The following is a 12340-nucleotide window of genomic DNA, read 5'->3' on the forward strand; positions in this document are numbered from 1 at the left end:
TCTAATGCACTTACGGTCATAAAACATAAAATCATTATAAAATCATAGAATAGTTTGGGCTGGAAGGGACCTTAAAGATCACCTAGTTCCAAACCCCCTGCCACAGACAGGGACACCACCCACTAGACCAGGTTGCTCAGGGCCTCGTATAATCTGGTCTTAAACACCTCCAGGGATGGGGCACCCACAACCTCTCTGGGCAACCTGTTTCAATGCCTCACCACACTCTGAGTGAAGAATTTCCTCCTAATCTCTTATCTAAGTCTCCCCTCTTTTAGTTTAAAACCATTCCCCCTTGTCGTGTCATAATCTGACCATGCAAAGAGTCGCTCTCCATCTTTTTTGTAAGTCCCTTTCAAGTACTGAAAGGTTGCAATAAGGTCACCCTGAAGTCTTCTCTTCTGTAGGCTGAATAGCCTTATAGGCTGCCATTAGGATGTATTAAGATCAGTAAAATCATCGGGAATTTCTAAAATTGTGTTGAATAAGTAATAGCTTATTTCAGCCTTTATTTACTATCTTACTTAACAAGCTTAGCTTATGACTTCAATTATTTTGCAATATATTGCAAGAGAAAAAATAATGCTTTTCAATTATTTACATCATTATTGTTTTAGGCACAGAATTTAAAACTTTTTCTTTTGCATTACATCTACTGACTGTCAGTAAACACACAGAAAATTTTCTTTAGATCATCTTGATAGGGAATCTAGCAGCTATTTCTCATAATGAGACTCTAATATATGTTTCAGTATTCTTTGCTTATGGTTGTTAACTGCATGAACTTAGCAATTCAATTTTCTGCAAGCAATATTCCCTTTGTAAATTGGTGTATATGTTTAAACAGGTTAAGTGAAAGTGAATGCAAAAAGAAAGGTATTGATGTTACAATCTAATGTTCCTGTCACATTCTGACAGTTCACTGTCGTTTCACACACTGCTCATGAGGAACGTGTTCTAATTATCTATCATGAGAAAAAGAATCTGTAGAGAAAAAAAAACATTTCCTTCATGACTTACAGGGAGTGAAAAATTAGTCCCTATTCCCTATTACACAGTGACTTAAAGATCTGGGTTGTCAGTATTTCCATAAATGTAGAAGTCATGTACATCAGTCATGTACATGTTTACTATATACAGGCATTTTCAGATCAGGCGTGGGACTTACTACATATGGGCTGAACTTTCACAGGCAATAAGCATCCTGTTTCTCAAATGAACACAAAGGAAGCTTCAGGTAAATTTGCAAATTCAGTGTTAAACTTCCCCCTTTAGGATACAATCTCAGATTCTGGTAATCTCTCAAACACCTTCACTGCTTTCTAGAACCCCAAGGAGGAAAAACAGGAATAAGAAATCTCTGCAGATTTTTCTAAGGCAAGACAAGCACCATTCCAACTTGGGACCCTCCAGTGATCCCTCAGAATTAATAAATGAATTTTGTCATTATAAAAAAAATTGAATCTGTGGATCTATTCACAAATACACAGCTAGTACACTCCCCTGGATCATGGATGCTCCCTCCTTGACCCTATTTAATCAGCTGGAACTTCAGCCAAGGTTTGTAAACACGGAACACTTCTGTGTGGTTTTGTGCCTAAATTCAGGTTATCTGCATGATTTTAAGTTACTTTCCCATGAAACTGTTCTTTTCTTGCTGCAATTTCCAAGTGGAAAATATCTAGATACCTCCTTTATGAGCTCTGTATTTAACATAGACCACTGCTGATGAAAGCTGAAACTGTTACACACAGTTACAGAAAAGCCAAAGTGTTAGCCCAGTTCCCTGAAACGTGTTCCTTCTTCAGTTATGGTATACAAAGGTCTATATAGCTACCTGTGTATATAGGGATGGGAAAAGACTGGTAGAAAACACTACTGGATATAAAGGTACTTTGTAACAGGGACAGAAGTATAAAAAAAAAACACCTCAGTATCCTTCCTGTACAGGAGTATAATTATTGCCATTTCCTTAAAACATTAACAAGAAACAGTAACTATAACCTTGTAAATCAGAATTTATTTTAAAAGGAAAAGTACAACAATATTAAAAATATTAACAAAATATTAAAAACAGCATATGTTTTGTGTGCTTTTATTTGGTAAAAAGACTTTAATTGACAACTGCTTTTTTAAGAACACCCTCGAGCTAAAAACTTGGTATAAGGTCTGAAATTACATATAAGTAGGGAGTGATGTTCATTGATTTTCACTGACCTGTGCTTTCACTGTTTTGTCCATGACATTCAAACTATGAGAGAATAGAAAATCTGTGTGATATGTTTCCTCAAAAAGATGTTTAAAACTGGCATTATAAATGTTAGGATTATTAAACACATCCTAATTTTCTTTGTTGTTGTTAATAATCAATTTTAATGTACAATTTGGGTCATTTAGTCTCTGTGACTGCATACATTAAAAAAATGTAATAATATTCATTTTCTCAGATAAATGATTTATTTTTTATTTTTTAATTTTTTTTTATCAGGTAAAGGATTTACACTAAGGTGCAGGATCTATTCCTATGAAATAAAGTGGCTTTTAATATGGCTTTTATTTTTTTCTTAATTTCTTACATCTGTAGACTGCAGGCACATAAAACGGCATAGAAATTTTCAAAAAGGTTTCATTTATTTGCTTTCTTCCTTAAAAGACCTAACGTTTAGATATGAATTACAACATCTTTTATGGTTATACCCTCCCTTGCATGTTACACTGTAAAGACTGGTCATATCAAATATTTAAAAATATAGTCTCACCTTCAAGTATTCGTAATATCTTATGAAATTTGGCAATCTATGTATGTAAAGTATCAAGATACATGCTTTACACTGCTGGTGTACACTAGTTTTAGGAGTATTGCAAATATAAATGTTTTAATATTTGCAAGTGTTTGCGGCACATTATAATAGTCCTGCCTGTCGTCTTGAAAAAAGAAATTTAAATGTTTGAAAAGTTCCCTAATAAGATTAAACTGCTCACACTGACAGATCCTACTTTCACCTAAACCAGATGTAAAGCCTAGATTTGATCAAAAGAGATGGGATTATTTTGTTAAATTTTAATTAACATTTTACATAGGTAAATGTAAAAACGTTAATTTTGCATTTAAATAGATAAGGAAGGAAACATACACTTTACCTCGGTTAGACAAGAAGTTACGTTAAGTTTTAGATAATGCTTTAGGAGGACTATTTAAATGCAGTAGTTAAATAATGTAAAACCCATTTCTAACTTAACTATGTACATTCATAGCATGCAGCAAATGTGCTGAGAACAACAAAACCAACAATTTTTAGACGCTACCTACTTTTTGGAGTTCACAGGAATGATTTTAGTCACTACCACAGACACACAGATGAAAGTCAGAATACATTTAAATCAGTCCTTACTCAATACTGACCACTACTAATCAATTTTACCACCAGAAATTCTAGTAACTCCACCATTGTCATAATGGATGAAGATAATTTATTGTGAGGATTTTACAAAACAGTCGTAGCTTATTCTATTGAATAATAATTTCTATTTATTTCTAAATAAATTCTATTAGTTGTAGCTAATTCTATTGACTCAGAAAAGCACAGATGGCTTTCTGAAAAAAAAAAAGTTTTATAAAAGGATATTCTCAGAACCAAATGAGAACTTCAATTCAAGCAAGTATGCATACATAAATGCTGACTTAAAAATTAGGTACTTTAATACTTCTGTTACAGTACCATAAAAAACATATTATAATTACCACTCTCTGCATAGTGCTCTCTGGTCTAAAGGTCAAGTGCAGATAAGAGGTGAAAGTTACAAACAGGATGAACACATGAACATACAGATTTTTTTTCAAATCCTTCAGTAAATCAAGCTAGAATTCAATTCAAGGCTCACAATGAAACACCTCATTAAAAAAAAAAAAAAAAAGACAAAACAAACAAACAAAACAAAAACAATGACAACACAAAAAATAACACAAGTAATTTTATCCTGGAAAATTATATCTACCTTATAAATTCCATGAATAACTACTGGTTTTCCATGTTTTGTCCTGCATCAACCTTATCTGAGATCTTAAACAATACTGTGAAACACTATGTAAGCTGCATATAATAAAAAATGCTGAAATATTTTTCTATTTAGAAAATGTGAAATGCACGTTTAAAAACATTATTAAACCTTTTAATCTGGAAAAGGAAATTTACCTTTGATTAGGATTTCCAAGTTGTGTAAGACAGTAAAGGACTTAATATATAGGCATTCAGCTTTCAAGAATTTAAAACAAAAATTAAAATTATTTACCTGAAATTCTGGTATGGCAGACTTTGTGACACCTTTCCTCTTCTTTGTGATTGCTTTTTTAGATACCGATTTTTTTCCTTTTAAGATTAAAAGAGAAAAGCTTCATAATGCTGTTGTACTTCATTAATAAAACCAAATTACATACAGACTTTAAAGTTAAACTATAACTAACAGATGGCTGACGGTGAGTCACGTAAACATGACGAATCAGAACTAGACGCAGCAAAAGCAAACATTAAACTACAAGTATCTGTGGAGAAGTCTTTTCTCAAAAAAAAAAAAAGAATAAAGAAAAAGAACAAATCCATTACAATGCTCATAATATACCACTGAAAAATTAAGGCAACACTGCAAGAAATTTAATTCACAGAATAAACATTCACATCAGTGTTCTGGAACAAGCAAAATCCAGAAGTTATGCCACAAACTTAAGAAATATAGTATCTTACCTGCAAGGTATGTTCTCTGACACTGCAAAGTGAACTACGTATTAGGGTCTGGGACCTCTTTATGTTACAGTAAAAAATACCCTCGAAGCGCAAGCAATATCTGGAAATCACTAAACGGATATGCTAGTTACCAATGAAATTGGATTACTGATATGGTTACTCTGGTAGTGGCAAAGCCTAAAGGTTTCAGAAAAAACACCTTCCTAATAGGGCCCTTCCAACCTAGTTATGCTATATTACACTATATATGGATGTAACAACAAAAAATCCTGAAGACAAAGCAAGTGGTCAACTGCGTAAAGTACCAGGATTAACAACAGATTACACGCATTTCTCAAAACAAGCGGCTGCATCACCGTCTTATATAAGCTCAAGACAATGGAGATTCTTACAGTTATTTCTACATTCCTACGGCAAACTTTGACCTATTCATTTAGATTAAAACCATCACCACAAGATTTTGCCAGTACTCACATTCTGGAGTCCTAAGCATTAATTAAAAACCTAAGGAGTCATACAAACTATGCTGATTTAATTGTCAAATAGAATCATCCCAGACTACTTGCTTTAACACAAATAAAGTCAGATTTGATATTCGTATTTATGAAAAATAGGCATGAATTGCATTTTTTCCTAATAGATGCTTGCCTGTCTGTGCAAAGATGTGCATACATACACACACACAATTATACATGTATAATTAAACAAAACACATTGAGAAGTTCTTCATATCTCAAGATAAAAAATCAATCATTAACCAATATGGCGAGGAGGGGAAGAATCAAATTTTTATTTTCCACTTATTACATCGTGAGGTTTCCTGAACATTGTACCTGAATCTGAAATAAAACACTGTTAAGACAGGGCACAGGGCTGGTATCAACCCTAATTTGAAACTCCACATACTGAACATGTAACAAAATTTAAACAGCCCTCAGCTACCAAAAATAAGAGATCACAGACTTCACATTACAGGAAAAGTGATAAAAATAAAGAAACATGTTTTATTAAAACAATGACCCAAACATTTTGACAACATGAAAAAAAAAAATAATTATCAGTATTTTTATTACATATTTTAAGGAATCAACTGCATTCAAAACATATTTGCTATGATTAAGTATAATGCTGTTCATTAAATGAACTAAACCTAATACAAACTTTCTTGACAAACTGACTGAAAATTAAGTCTGGACATATGGTGGTTACTTAACACCATAAAGCAATGTTATCTGGCAAGAACATGAAGAAATAAAAACACGGGGCTGCCAGACCATCTTGCTTCATCTTTAAAGAAAGAATTTCAATCCCAATATGATTAAAATTAAAATGAAAATTTTAAAATATGTTGAAAATACTGAAATAAAATAAATATTTCATATTTTCAGCTTCAGGTACTGTACGATGCAGTGTAGTTTGAAAAAAGTAATGTAGATAACAGAAATGTGTTCTCTCTTTGCCCCAGCACTCCCTTCTGGAACAGTGGAGAAATGAAGAATTAATAACCAAAATCTTAAGTAAATATTTCTTCCATTGCAGCAACACCTGAAGTACATGCAGTAGGAAAGATATGGGATAACAGACAGAACAATAAGAACAGAAAAACTGATTAGAAGCACAAGGAAGTTGAGCCCAATCTACAATGTAATCTGAATCGAGGTTTTTTAAAAAAGAAAAAAAAAAGATTTTTAGAAAAGAAGGGGGTAAAAAAAATAAATGAAATATAGCCCAATGTATGCATTATCAAAACATGGCTAATAGAATATATGTGCCATAAGACCCACACAATTAGTTCCCTAGCTGACATCCTCTGTGAACTAATAATATACCTGTAACAGTGTAGCACTGCAGTCTCATTCCCCCTTTAACACACCAGATGTCCTATGGTGCTAGCACATACCACAAAACAAAAAAAAGGAAAATGCAACATGTATTTGCACTACTAGAGAGAATTAGCATATATATAGCAAACTAACTTTGGGAAACTCATCTTCTACCTTAATAAAACCCTTGTATGATAACATATTTAAATTCAAAAGAAGAAAAGTTATAGCAATAGTATTAAGCTCTTAAAAAAAAAAAAAAAAAAAAGTAATCCCTGGTTTTCCTCATTCACCAAATTCTAAATGAAAATTTTGCTCCAAAATAGAACAAAACAAAACAAACTCAATAAAGGAAGGATTTAAAGAAACTTTTACTTAGCACTTCCTGGGGTAAACTCACCTGTGTCCAGTTTCCAGACTAACTTTGGTACCTACAAGTAAGTGAATTTGAATATTTTAAATGTGAATGTCTTTTAATAAAATTATGAAGAATTAGATTTCCACAGTAAACATCTATTGAGATCTTGGAGTTTAGATTCTAAAATGACAAGCAGATGTGTTAAGCAAAAACAGCAATGGCAAGGGAGGTCACCCTCCACCAGCTGCCTAGTACTGGCCCTGTCACACAGAGCATGGCCATGCAAGCACGTCAGCCCTACCTCCACAGAGCACAGTCACTAAGCTGAACCGCCACTCCCGTATGGAGAATAAGGGGTTGAACAGGCACCCTGTGAGCGACAATTTCTCAAACCACTCCCACTGAAATATGCTAGAGCTTTCTTGCCCATAAACCTAGGTAAAGAGACTGCTTAAAAGGGTTCAAATGACTCACTTCAACAAACAAAGTAATGTTACTGAGAGCAGCTAGATGTATTTTGAACCATAGCTCACTGTACCTTTCAGAGCACACTCAATGTACACATTTAATTGCTGAAAAAAATCAGAGCCAGAAAAACACAACAAAATAATAATCAAATAAATAAAAAATAAATCCTAATAAAGAAGCTGTTATGCATCCTTTCTTCATGTTACCTGCACTGACCCAACATACCCTGCCTGTTTCCCATCTTTCAGTCTCCTGCTTTTACTAACTGTAATTTAGAAAACATTCAACAATAGTTCTACACAGAGATAAAGTAGTCACAAAATAACAGAATGGTTGAGGCTGGAAGGGACCTCTGGAGGTCATCTGGTCCAACCTCCTTGGCTCAAGCAGCGACACCAAGAGTGGGGTGCCCAGTACTGTGTCCAAGCAGTGTCCAAGCAGATTTTGAAGATCTCCAAGGAGGGAGACTACACAGCCTCTCTGGGCAGTTTGTGCCACTGAACATCCAGTCATTTCAGTACAAAAATTCTCATAGGGGAACAGAGGAACAGTGGCTCAATAAATAGATTTCTATCTTTAGAGGTCTTCAAGACATAGCTAGACAAAGTCACAGCTGACATATCTGGTATCTGTGACAGCAGTACATTAAACAAGGAATGAGACTATGTGACCTCCAGAGGTTCCTTCCAACCAACTTTTCTATGCCTGTGGCTCTTTAAAAGACTACCTTGCAGGGTATAAATACATTAGTAACAAATGCAATCAGTAACTCAAGGCTGCACTGCACAGATGGAACATAAATCAGACAATGCTTTCGCCCAATCTATTTGTTTACACTTCTCCCTAATCACATAAGAATGAAATGATAAAAACACTCTCTATCAAAATAAATCAAGAGTTTCCCAGACCAAAACAAGAAGACAGAAGAAGATGATCGGGCGGTCACCAGTGGGGTCCCTCAAGGCTCCATTTTAGGGCCGGTACTTTTCAATATTTTTATAAACGGTCTGGATGTAGGAATAGAAGGTATTTTGAGCAAGTTTGCTGATGACACCAAACTTGGAGGAGTTGTGGACTCAAATGAGGGTGGAAAGGCCTTGCAGAGGGATCTGGATAGGTTGGAGAGCTGGGCGATCACCAACTGCATGAAGTTCAATAAGAGCAAGTGCCGGGTCCTGCACCTGGGACGGGGAAACCCTGGCTGCATGTACAGACTGGGCGATGAGATGCTGGAGAGCAGCCTAGAAGAGAGGGATCTGGGGGTCGTGGTAGACAGCAAGTTGAATATGAGCCAGCAGTGTGCCCTGGCAGCCAGGAGGGCCAATCGTATCCTGGGGTGCATCAAGCACGGCATCGCTAGTAGGTCAAGGGAGGTGATTGTCCCGCTCTACTCTGCACTGGCGCGGCCTCACCTCGAGTACTGTGTGCAGTTCTGGGCACCACAGTATAAAAAGGACATGAAACTGTTGGAGAGTGTCCAGAGGAGGGCTACGAAGATGGTGAAAGGCCTGGAGGGGAAGACGTACGAAGAACGGCTGAGGTCACTGGGCCTGTTCAGCCTGGAGAAGAGGAGGCTGAGGGGAGACCTCATCACAGTCTACAACTTCCTCGTAAGGGGGTGTCGAGAGGCAGGAGACCTTTTCTCCATTAACACCAGTGACAGGACCCGCGGGAACGGGGTTAAGCTGAGGCAGGGGAAATTTAGGCTTGACATCAGGAGGGGGTTCTTCACAGAGAGGGTGGTTGCACACTGGAACAGGCTCCCCAGGGAAGTGGTCACTGCACCGAGCCTGTCTGAATTTAAGAAGAGATTGGACTGTGAACTTAGGCACATGGTCTGAACTTTTGGGTAGACCTGTGCGGTGTCAAGAGTTGGACTTGATGATCCTTAAGGGTCCCTTCCAACTCAGGATATTCTATGATCTTGAAATACTGTAGAGATCTTCTCCTTCAGTAGTTGCAACTACATAAAGGAAGTTACTGTTACACCTGCCATCTGGAGGCACTAACAATGACCTCCCATTCCAATAGTTGTAAGTTACTTTTTGTGTGCTAGAGAAATACTTACTTGGACAAGTACTCAATAAATGTTCTATAAAGATTAATAAATAGATATTAGTGTATTCTTATTCCTGTGCCTGCTACGTGGCAGTACTTGCAATGAAGATTAACACTGTACTGTATTTTTTTTTATATATATAAAGTTCAACTTCAATTTCAATTTCACCTTGAGTACTGTGTTCGGCTTTGGGTCCCTCACTACAAGAAGGACATCGAGGTGCTCAAGAGAGTCCAGAGAAGGGCGACGAAGCTGGTGAGGGGCTTGGAGAACAAGTCCTACTTTATTCCTGTATAAACTGTTATTCACCCACTACAAAGATTTAAGTGTGACACGATTACTAATTATGTCTCCACACTGATTCTTCCAACAGGTTCCATATCTCTCTTGGGTTTCCTTTCAAAGGAAAAGAGGATATGAGACATCCTACCTTGGACAGAAGTTGCAACTCTCATCTCTCTTCCCCTCCCATACCGCAGGAGGGGATCAGCTCTTTGTATTCTACTTCCAGTATGGACAGAGCTAAGCCATTTGTGAGGTTAGGGAAGAGACAACTACAGACATCTAAGGCAAGTGCCCTTCCATGTTCACTGAACAAATCAACAATGTGCAACAAATGAGTGCTCCTTTCATTCTCTACCAGAGAATAGAGGGGGGAAATAAACATCTTATTTTTCAAGCTAACTGCAACATTTTAACCTAAATTAAACTAGAATTCAGTTATCTATGGATAGAAAATAAAAACACTCTAGGAATTTGAGATAGTATTTCTCTCCAATAATGTGATACCAACCTACACTCAGGGCTGGTAGCATCACAGCACAAAAGCTGAATTGATACTTTTCCTGACTTCACCTGCTGACACGACAACTTGAACATCAAACTGAAACAAGTACACTGCCAGTATGCTTTCAATCTACAATAAGGGACAGTGCAGTGGTGTGACACTTTAGCTATCACACTATTTTTAATTTTTTTTTTAATGAAAACAAACTCCATCTTGTGGCAGGAATGCAGGAAAATACCTTTTTTTTCACCACAGAGCAAGCCTGTGCTCACCCCTAGAAGCTGGAAACTGTATTAAGCACACACAAGTAACATTAACCTGGATACCAGACAACTTGAATATGTTAACTAGGATACCTGTCCCACTGGACAAGTTATGAAGTTTGAAGGATGATGAAGGAAACCTGTACATTGAGCATCAGCATAAGCCAGTAACAGAGGTAGCTGAAAGCAATGAAGTAAATATGAAATAAATGCTGTTCTCTGAAAAGTTGATTTCAAAGTAACAATGTTCTAGGGAGGGCACTCACTGAAATTCTGCTCGAAACAATGTATTCCTGGTTTCATGTGTCACTCAAGTCCTTAGTTAAAGACAGTATTTAATAAAACAAACAAAAAAAGAATAAATGAACAAAAATAACTCGAAAGTGAACAATTTTTACATCACTGCTTTTAAATTTAAAATTCTAAATTAATGGTGATCATCAGAGTGAATGAAGCAGAAGAAATACAACTTCAGTGAATTACTTCTGATTTGAGCTATCATCCGTTCTAATCTCAATTCCAAAAGATAGGATGATTTCTGACTGATAGTTAAATGCTGATTGTTATTGATTTTCCTTCATCATTTCTTTCCTCATCTAGCGATCCAGTCAGCAGGGATTCATGCTTGGCCAGTTTGATAAACTTCTGCAACAAAATGCCCAGCTTCACAGATGAGGGGAGAGCAGTGGACGTTGCCGACCTGAACTTCAGGAAGGCCTTCAGGACACTGCCTCCCAAAAGGTCCTCAGAGACAGGCTGCTGATTTGTGGGGTGGATGGGCAGTGAGGTGGACTGAAAACTGGCTGAATGGCCAGGCCAAGCAGGTGGTAACCAGTAGAACAAAGTCTACTTGGGGGCCAGTAACTGGTAGTAATGGTAACACCACGGGTTAATGCTGGGGGCAATACTGGTCAACATCATTATGAACAATCTGGATGATGGCTGTGCTGTACCCTCTCTCAGAACTGGGAGGAGCAGTGAACATGCCAGGGGTCATGCTGCCACCTAGAGGGACCTTGACAGCTGGAGAAATGGGCTGACAGGAAGCTCAGGAAATTCAACAAGGAGAAGTGCAAAGACCTGCACCTGGTCAGGAACAACCCCAGGCACCCAGGTGGAAAGCAGCTTGGCAGAAGAGGCCCTGGGGTTCCTGGTGGATACCCAGCTGAACAAGAGACAGCTTGCCTTTGAAGCAAATGGTTGCCAGCAGGTGGTGAGAGGTCACCCTTCCCCTCTGCTCAGCATTCGTGAACCTGCACCTGGAGCATGGGGGCCAGTGCTAGCCAGACAGCCGTGGAGAAGAGAGTCAAATTAAGGGCCACAGAAATGGAAGGACTGGAGCACCTCATCTATGAGGAAAAGCTAAGAAAACTGTGATTGTTCAGTCTACAGAAGAAAAAGGTCAGGGGAGACCTTACCAATGTATATAAATCCTTAAAGTGATAGTGAAAAAAAACATAGCCAGGCTCATTTCATTACTGTGCAGTGACAGGACAAGAGGCAGTAGGCACAAAATGAAACACAGGAGACTCTGCCTGAACATCAGTAAATTATTATTATTTTTTGAACTGTGCAGGTGACCAAGTACTTGCACAGGTTGGCTAGAGAGGTTGTGGAGTCTCTCTTCTTGTAGATCTTCAACATTCGCCTGGACAACATCCTGGACAACTTGCTCTGGGTGACTCTGCCTGACCACAGAGGTTGGAAAAGATGTCTTCCACAGGAGCATTCCAACCTGCACCATTCTGTGATTCTACAGATTTATGATTTCTGATCAAGTCATTTGTTTGACAAAGTCGTTGCTGAGAGTGAAAAAAAGTTCACATCTACAGATCTTTTACAT

The 12340-nt window shown here is 37.4% G+C and overlaps 1 protein-coding gene across 4 annotated transcripts in view; it reads right to left on the minus strand.

Moving 5' to 3' along the window:
- BRD10 (bromodomain containing 10) overlaps positions 1–12340 on the minus strand; it is a 59822-nt gene that overhangs the window by 30402 nt on the left and 17080 nt on the right. For all 4 annotated transcript variants that reach the window (XM_082783864.1, XM_082783865.1, XM_082783863.1 and 1 more), the window contains exon 4: positions 4291–4367. In XM_082783864.1, the coding sequence (XP_082639990.1) occupies positions 4291–4367 (77 nt within the window). The remainder of the gene's footprint in view (positions 1–4290; positions 4368–12340) is intronic.

Source organism: Aythya marila, assembly GCF_965140915.1.
Source record: "Aythya marila genome assembly, chromosome: Z".
NCBI classification, from domain to species: Eukaryota; Metazoa; Chordata; class Aves; order Anseriformes; family Anatidae; genus Aythya; species Aythya marila.